Source organism: Danio aesculapii, chromosome 11, assembly GCF_903798145.1.
Source record: "Danio aesculapii chromosome 11, fDanAes4.1, whole genome shotgun sequence".
Lineage (NCBI taxonomy): Eukaryota > Metazoa > Chordata > Actinopteri > Cypriniformes > Danionidae > Danio > Danio aesculapii.
Window position 1 is genome coordinate 42,561,000 of NC_079445.1, and position 9,502 is coordinate 42,570,501.

Below are 9,502 nucleotides of genomic sequence, written 5' to 3' on the forward strand. Positions count from 1 at the left end.
CGCAGATAGTGAAAATATAACCCAAACAGTGTGCAGATGACAGTAAATCTCACTAAAGGAACACTCTTTAAAATAAAGTGTACATGTTTATGTCCGATCAACACATACAAATGTTCATGGCAGATAAAGTTCATTGTGTGTGTGCAGTTTTATTCGCTCCCTTCTCCGTCCTCTGAGTCTTCATCCTCTGCTTCTTTCGTCTCATCTTCATCAGCGTCTGTCAGCTTCTCAAACTCCCCGGATTCAGAATTCCACATGCACTTAATCGACAACTTGAACTCCGCCATCTCGAATCCAAAGAGTTTCTGAATTAAAAAAATACATATTTAAAGCAATGCAACAATTTAAGAATGAATGCCTTTTTTTCTAAACCCATATCCTTGGCAAATCAGTGTTTCAAATGAGAAACACATACCAAAATGCCAAAGTAATATTATAACATATCCAAATTAGTGCTGTCAATCGATAAAAAAAATTAATAAAAATAAAAAACACTTTTTTTTTTGCAAATAATTGCATTTAAAAGACTGAAACTTGTAATTTTAGCTATTCAAAAGTAAAATGAATGTAAACGCAAGACAAAAAAACTATTTCAATTAAAAAAATGGTTTTATTACAGAAATAAAAACACAGGTATGTAAATGCCATTTGAATTTCACAACAATCAATGCCAATAAAAACAAAAATGATTTCCATGTTGGATTCTGAGTGGACTGCAGAAAAATGCCAAAACACAGGCATCGCAAATACGGAAATTGGAAAAGTATAATAAAGTATTGAATACAAACAATTGTGCTTATTGAAAAGTTGTAGTGCTGTGAGTTGAGAACATTAATTATAAAGAAGAAACAATTTTGATTATTCCTCCTTTACATTCAGCCAGTTAAGACAGTCCAGTCTGTTGACATTATCAGGGGACAGTGTGGCCCTTTTCTTTTGAATGATGTGAGCTGAGAGTGAGGACAGTCTCTCACAAGCAGAATCACTGAATCAGCATATGAATTTCGGTGTCTATTTTTTGGTGCCACTGGTGCTACGACAAGGACGCAAGAAGGATCAAGGAGTACATCAAAGTCACCCACAGGTACGCGCTGTCACATCAAAGACTAATTCTTACAGGGACTTTGGTCACACCATCTCTAAACATTTAATTCTAAACAACTTTGAGGGGTATGAACACAATCTGCGATGTTTAGGTATTTGTTCTTGTTGCCAGGTTGTATCTTTAGGTAGGTTTGCAAACATGTGTACTTCTCATTGAGTCTACCTTATACTTCAGCCGTTTGCATTTCTCGCGATCCCAGAAGCTCCCTGTGATCTTAACTAGCATGCGTTTTAGAATTCTAAACATAGGTTTCTATCAGGGTACACAAGTCGACGGCTGGGCGCCGCGGACCGCTGCAGAAACCTATGTTTAGAATTCAAAAATTCGTGGCGCGACGATTCGGGACACTTCATGTTTCTGGTGCGCCACAGAGTGTCTGGTGTGCCGTGGTAAATGTGGTAAATGTCCTTCCTTGGTCTTATCCATATTTCTTTGCACGTTGAACACACGTCAACCACAACAGGAAATAAAAAACCTGCAACTGCGTTAATTGCGTACATTTTTTTAACGCGTTAAATATTTCAAATTAATCGCATGCGTTAACGCCCTAATTTTGACAGCACTAATCCAAATATATCAAAATTAAATGGTCTTGATAATTGTGAACCCATGAATCAGTGTCATATATTTAGAGACACATTTATGCAATAGAGCGGTGATGATTCTGCAAACTTCAAAATGCATCGCTTTCTGACATGAATCGTTTCTGAGCTTAGTTTCTTAGCAGATGGTGCTCTAGGCTCGTTTCTAACAGAATATGGAAATCAAGGCTGTTTTTAAACAACATATAGCACTCTAGGCTAGTTTTTGACAGCAGATGGTGCTCTAGGATAGTTTTTAAAAGAATATGGGACTCTAGGCTAGTTTTTAACAACAGACGGCACTCTAGGCTAGTTTTTAAATCAGCATACGGCACTCTACACAAGTTTTAAACTGTAGACAGCAATCTAGGCCTAGTTTCTAGGCTAGTTTTTAACAACAGACGGCAATTCAGGCTAGTTTTTAAGAGCATATGATGATCCAGGTTTGCATACGGAATCTAGGTTAGTTTTTAACTGAATATGGCAATCTAGACTAGTTTTAAGGCTAGTTTTTAACAGCATATGGCACTCTAGGCTATTTTTTAACAGCATAGGTCTATCTAGGCTAGTTTGTAACAGCAGACCGCGCTCTAAGCTAGTTTTTAACAGCATACAAAAATCTAGGCTCGTTTTTAACAGCAGATGGCACTCTAGGCTAGTTTAACAAAAAGCGACGATCTAGGCTAGTTTTTAAATGTAAACTCAAATGCATGTTAGAAAGAGCGACTGTACATCCAGTTGAGACATACAAGTTAGATTTTATATAATGAGATTAATGTAAACGGAGCTCACCATGAACACTATTATAATTCACTTAAACTTACATTAATGACCAATAAATTTCATTAACTTGCATAAATGGCAAAACTGTACAGTAAATAGGAACAGTTGTAGTTTATAGCCTCATAATAAACAACTCACAGTTTAACTAACTAATCCCTACAATTAAAGAGCACAGATTATACAGAAGCTTTATATTTAATATGCATTACATTATCTGTTAGTTGTATTTACTACATTATGATTTAAAAAATAAATAATTAAACAAATGAAAACTTGCAGGTGTTTTCTGCATGCTTTCCCGAGTTTTCATCTTTCTATATTTACAACAGTAAATTTTGCTCTTTTGATTTTTTCAAAACCGTGAATCATTTTGCAAAGCAACTGGATCAATTGACAGTCCTACACACTCACCAAAATCCGAGCCTGTTCAGGTGTGAGTGTGTCTCCCTCTTTACACACTTCAAAATCCTTTATTAGCGTCACCACACCTGCGGAAGAATTGATATCATGTTAGTTTTCCTCGCCGCTGTCACCATTGGCTTGCACAGTTTGGGACTTATGGAGCTGTACATCGATGGATTACCCTTCAGTGTTTGGACTCTCAGCAGTGAATATTAAACCACACTGAACTCAACTCAACTTAACTAAACTTAAACTCTGAAAACTGAACTGACACCGTTTTAAAGGATTCAGATTTATACCTTCCAATTCATCTCAGCATGGATCAACTTTTATCATCATCCTGTTTCTCATTATTTTTATTAAATATGATTATTTGATTATTTACATGCGTATTTAACTTTGAATTGATTTTAACTAATGAATAAGTTAAAGGGCACCTGGGTTACCCCATTGTCTATTGTGTCTCCAGAATGTGTCTGTAAAGTTTCAGCTCAAAACACCCATCAGATTTTTTATTTTACCATTTATAAGATTCTATTTTATACATTTTTGCACTAGGGGGCTGTTTTGTCATACTGTTCCTTTAAGGCTAGTCCTCCCCACCCAACGTTTCAGCGTGCCTTAATCTCCTCCCTTGGCTGCCTCAGACAACAGACATAAAGGAAGCAGATCTCATGTAGCGTTTGTGAGAAATACTACAGTAAGAACTTTACCAATGAGTATTTGTTGTGCAGTTGTTGTGTTGAGTCAACTTAACGATGAGTAGCACACAATTTCGTTACAAAGTTCACGCGCACACACAGATACACACACACGCAGCGCAGCAGACACACACACACACACAGACAGACAGAGCACGTTTAGCTTTACACTCTTTTTGCACGCAACTGTGACAGGATACACGTTAATATCCACTGCTGTATGGTTATCTGTTATGTTAATGTACAAAATAAACCTGATTTTACATCCATAAACCGGGATTGAAGCGTCTTCCTTTATAATTGTTCTGACACACAGCTGTGCTGATGAAGTAAAGCTGAAGTAAATTGCTGTAATTCATTACACACATGCTCTATTTTAAAACATTTTAAACATGTAAAACTCACTCTTGATCACGTTTGATGATGACTGATGACCCTAGCGAACTGAACAGACCTTTTATTCCCGGTTGCTTTGCGCTCGTCCTCTCTTATATGATATATGATTATACACGTGACTACCGGGACATGCTAATACACAGCTGTCAATCAAATCGGTGGGCGGGGGACCACACTCCTATGTAAAGTTTCAGCCTTTCAGCCTTGGATAAGAAACAGTTTTGTACATTAAGTGTGTGTGTGTTCTATTTGATTATGGAACCGTTTCACAGGTCTGGAGTCAGTCTAAAGGATGTCTGACGTGGAAATTTGCCTAGTCTATCTGTGTTTTAACCAATCAGGTTAGAACACCTATATGTATGACGCAGTTAATGACGTTATGTGAGAGTATACTTGTTATTGATTCGTGATTGTAAGCAGAGCAGCCTAGGAAATCATTGAGAGTATTGAAGCTGGCTTCCGCTGATGAAACTGCAAACTATCTTCAGTAAACTTTATTTATTTATTTGAATCTCTGACTCCGGCTCTTCTTCATCTGACAGACTGGTCATTCTTTGGGTTAAAACTGTAAATTACCCCTACAGTTTCAATTCACTATAATCTTCTACGTGAAGCTGCTTTGACGCAATCTACAATGTAAAAGCGCTATACAAATAAAGATGAATTGAATTATTAGTTAGTACTTTATTTTGTCGTCTAATGCAATTTACAGCGCATTTAATCTTCCTTTGAGAACAACATTTTAGACACACCTAGAATGGTTCCAAAATTGACCTCTCTAATACAGTTGAAGATTTTTTTTTTCTGCTGTTAAAATGGTGGCCGGGTCATTTTTGAGGATTAAGTCATCTTTACACAGCTGATTTACGATGGCCCTAAAGCGGGTCTGCCCAAAGGGAAGTTTTACAAACTAATTTCGAGAGGAGCACATGATAGGATTGACTACAGCTGATCCCTATGACTAATCACTAACTATCCAATCGGATCATTCCAAATTTAATATAAATATCCAGCCTAAAACTTCGTTTCTCATCTTCGTTTTGGAAACCCCCCATCCATCCCTTCTCCTCAATTGTAAGTTCGGGCGACACTGTGGCTCAGTGGCTAGCTCTGTTGCCCCACAGCAAGGAGGTCGTTGATCCAAACACTAACTGAGCCAATCGACACACTCTGTGCGGAGTTTGCATGTTCTTCCCGTGTTCGTGTGGGTTTTCCCCGGGTACTCCGGTTTCCTCCCACACAAAAAACATGCAACAAAAGTTAAAGTCACAAGCACCTAACATGCAAAATTAGCGGTCTATTCTTGGGAAGTTATCAAGACCTACCTGAACTCATTTCCCTCCTAATGCTTATTGACCAGGCGGGAGCCCTGGGCTCATCTATCTCCGAGCTCAGGGTTCTCTCCCGGGACAGCATGCCAAACCTGCTTAAATAGTCAAGCATTATCTAAGTGTGAACTCTTGAAATTCAGTGTAAAGATGCTATGCAGCATTAAACGATTTGTGTGAATGAACATTTTTGAAAATTTATGCCACTTTAGGTTTGATTTCTGTGCTGACTTTTACATTTTTATTTACTCATTTAACAAGGAAAGTCCCATTGAGACATAATATCTCTTCTCTCAGGGAGTCCTGGTCAAGACAGGCAGCATAGGACAGTTACAGAAAAATACACATCACAACATAGACACACACAAAACTGTGTAAACCATGATCAATTAAAACATGTGCACTGCTTTAAAATATGTTTAAATATAGCAACTGATGGTGCAGAGTCCATATGTAATATATCTTGAAGCTCATTCCATACAGTACATATGGAGCATACTTAGAGAATGCAGATCGACCCAAATCTGTATTAAAAAATGGCATCTTAAGTAAGTGTATACCTGCTGATCTGATATATCCAATAAGTTGAGCACTACACCAACAAACTAGATATATACTGTAATAACTTATCAACTAAAGCTTTAACCTCCTAGGGCTTTAGTGGCCACATACGTGGACAGCACATTTTAGCTCTTAGGTGGCTATTTAAAATGCTTTGAATGTTTTATATTTTGCTAGACATGCAGTGTCATCCTGCAACTGTTTTGCAGCATATGAAATGTCCCAAACCCTATTTTTAACTGTCCAAAATGGGCAAAAAAAAAGTTGTTTTTACTTTCTGATAGTCAAGACATGTTCAAAAAAATATGTATGTGTTAATAATGCATTAAAAAACAGTCAGGAAAAAGAGTTATGGAAATTTGGACCACGAGTCCACATATATGGACATAATTTTTCTCTAAAAGTACATCATATCAAAAGACGATACTTGGGTTTTATTCTAAATAGGTTCCAATGAGCCCAAATAGCAAAGAGAAATAAAAAATGCATGTAAAAAAATAGCTTGGGCCTTAAGAGGTTAAAAATAAACATGAACACAAGTTGTTTTCTCCTTAACTGTAATGAAGTCCATTCTGTCATTTTATATGAATTACAGTGATGTGTGCGTGCACTTGAACCAGTGACAAAAGTATCGCACTATGATAAGTAATATGCGATTTTTTTTTGTTGCGTTAAGATGCTTTAAAGATTTACCTTTCTTCAGAGCAGTCGGGAGACCGAGCTGTCTGAGCTGCGGCTCCATCGAGTGTGGAAACTGATCCAGTGGGCCCTCATCCAGAGTCACCGCCATGCTTGCTGTGTTTCCAGCACGAGCATAATCCACCTCTTTAAAGTTCCCGAAATACCTGTGGAAAAACATTTCATTCAGTTCTAGCAAAGTAAATATAAATAAAGGAGAAATAGATGTAATAAACCTGAGGAAATTAGGGAGGAACTAACACTTCGGACATTGTTCTGTAAATAAATGCATGCATTTACATTACAAAGCCAAGAAATGCCAGTCTATGGGAAATCCATATAGCGTAGGATAAACAGAAGTTTAAACTGCTTTCAATTGATTCAATGGGATTAATAAACATACCACCACAAGATATGGTTTATCTGAGTTCTTATGAAATACGCTACATGCTGTATTCTGTTTAACAGGATGCATTTCACAGAAGGACTTACTTTAAACACTCAAATAAAGCTATGAAGCAAGTTGAGTAAAAACGACATTATATATGGCATTTGCATGTGCTTTCAGGTTTAGCATTAGCAACATTTACTATAGTTTCACAGAATGATTATGATGGTATTGCATGCTATGTTTTGCGTAGCTTGTCAGAGATCTATGGCTCTGTGTAGTAAACGCTGTTCCAGCTGAACACACGTGCTGTAGATTCACAGAGCTGGCTTTAAAGACAAATGCGCACAACAATCACATTTATTGTTCAGCCCTACTTAAATAAATACTTACTCTTGCACTTCATCTTTAGTTTTGTTTGTGAACAAAACACCCACTTCCCCTCGAAGAAACCTGCTCAGCTGAAAAACAAACCAGAAGACTGAATCACTGTCACTGTTAAAAGCTCTATATTAGCCAGTGAGGCTCATAAAATTCATCATTAAGCACTGAAATCTGGTGCTGACATACTTTATGCAGGTTATCTTTGTATTCATCTGTCGGTCCTTTACCCAGAGCAATCATCATGACTTTGTTCTTACCGAAGAAAAACCTGTAAATCAAACCCAAATTTGGCATCATTCATAAAAGCATACAATAAAAATAAAAAACAAAGTGCATGCGTGTTCATACCTGCTGTGTTTCCAGGCCGTCCTGATGTCTTTCAGTTTGTTGTTTCTCATGTTTTCCACTGAGAACACAAACACGTATCTGTAGATGTCTGCACATTTCCGCAACTAGGAGCAAGAGAAGTGGATAACATAACTTTTTTTAATCAATAAAATGATGCGACAGTATCGGATGGTGAAGTGCATATATTATTATGGACATCGTTGAGTAGAAACAAATAATATGTAATCTGGATTAAGTAGGCCTGTCACGATATATATTTTTTGGTGTACAAAATATTGCATCAAAATATATTGCGATAAACAATATTATTGCCATTTTAAGACAATTTTATGCCACTCATTATATAATGCCAGAATGACAATATAATATGCAAGTACAAACTCTTCCAAAGAACACATAATAATTTATTATTAAGAATATTTCATTTAATTATAGCCTTTTTACAATTTAATAATCAGGCATTGGAATCAGATTGTGAAAACTCATATCCTAAATAAATATTAATAAACGTTAACAAGAAAGTGCAAAGTAAAGAGTAACAGAGGCTGCGATATCTGCTAGCAGATTTATTTTCAGTTGTCAGACACCCATATGAAAAAATAATATGGCAATTTATAGTAAACACATACATATACATATATATATATATATATATATATATATATATATATATATATATATATATATATATATATATATATATATATATATATATATATATATATATATATATATATATAGCATCACCAAACATGATTGAGGTCATGTCCATATATTGAGTATTAAGTAATCAGATTACAAAAATAACTTGTAATAAGAGTAAACTACTTAAAAATACTTGTAACCAGTCTACAGTTACTTTCATATGATTTACATGAATAGATATTAATTACGCAATGACAATAAGTTTCACAATTCACCGATTCTTCCAATCTAATTGTTCTAGTTTTTGTGCTTTTATTTTTCCATAATAAACCTGTCATTTATAACACAATTCTTTGCGTTTATTCTGTGAGGAGGAGGTGAGAAATCACACACCAATTATGCCATAGAAATAACCTACAATAAATATTTTTCAATGTTGGTTTTTGCAATATATATATATATATATATATATATATATATATATATATATATATATATTCACTAATCTGGATGGAAATTACACAAATTATTGACCATACAAACAATCAAATTTTCTTGATTTAATTCATTCTGGAACATCTTAAATTCTGCTGGAGAACATTTTCATCTGATTTTCATCAAGCCAGTTGGGTTCTTCTGTCATTCCCGAGTACTACAGCTAATACCATGGTATTACTGCTTTTGTACATGCATGCAAGTTAGTGCAAGTAGTACGTGAGGTAAAATTAGTTTTATATTCGCACATTCCTTCATTTTCCTTTAAAGGGGCAACTCGTGACACAGTCTTTATAATGTTTACCATGCTACCTTGAATATTAGGTGTGAAATAGCATGCAAGTATGACGTCAAAACAACATTAGCACTATTTAATTGACTGTGAACAAAATAGTGCTTTGATAGTCACTGCTAATGTGATTTCCCTAAAATCTGCAAAGAATTATTTTCTGAAATTATTTTATTAAGGAGAAGTTCAGACTGTGCGAATGTAGTAGTAGTAGTAATAGTAAACTTTATTTTCCTTGACAGGAAATTTGTTATAGGCATCAACATATTGCTGCAGACATTCCATTAAAACAATACAAAATACAATAGTTACAATAATTAAAGTGCTAATTAGGATAAACTCTTGTTAAATAAACCCACTGAAACAGGTACAAAGGATTTTTTTATATTGGGTCAACCTGCACTTATGCCGAGTTCAG

General features: G+C 35.6%; 1 protein-coding gene across 1 annotated transcript in view; it reads right to left on the reverse strand.

Moving 5' to 3' along the window:
- Nucleotides 1-73: 73 nt before the first annotated feature.
- The window catches only part of mrto4 (MRT4 homolog, ribosome maturation factor), an 11,635-nt gene continuing 2,206 nt past the window's right edge, over nucleotides 74-9,502 (reverse strand). Inside the window, exons 3-8 of the mRNA XM_056467853.1 lie at nucleotides 7,656-7,759; nucleotides 7,494-7,575; nucleotides 7,317-7,384; nucleotides 6,551-6,702; nucleotides 2,881-2,957; nucleotides 74-305 (exon numbers count right to left, since the gene is read on the reverse strand). Of these exons, the coding sequence (XP_056323828.1) occupies nucleotides 150-305; nucleotides 2,881-2,957; nucleotides 6,551-6,702; nucleotides 7,317-7,384; nucleotides 7,494-7,575; nucleotides 7,656-7,759 (639 nt within the window). The 3' untranslated portion in view covers nucleotides 74-149. The remainder of the gene's footprint in view (nucleotides 306-2,880; nucleotides 2,958-6,550; nucleotides 6,703-7,316; nucleotides 7,385-7,493; nucleotides 7,576-7,655; nucleotides 7,760-9,502) is intronic.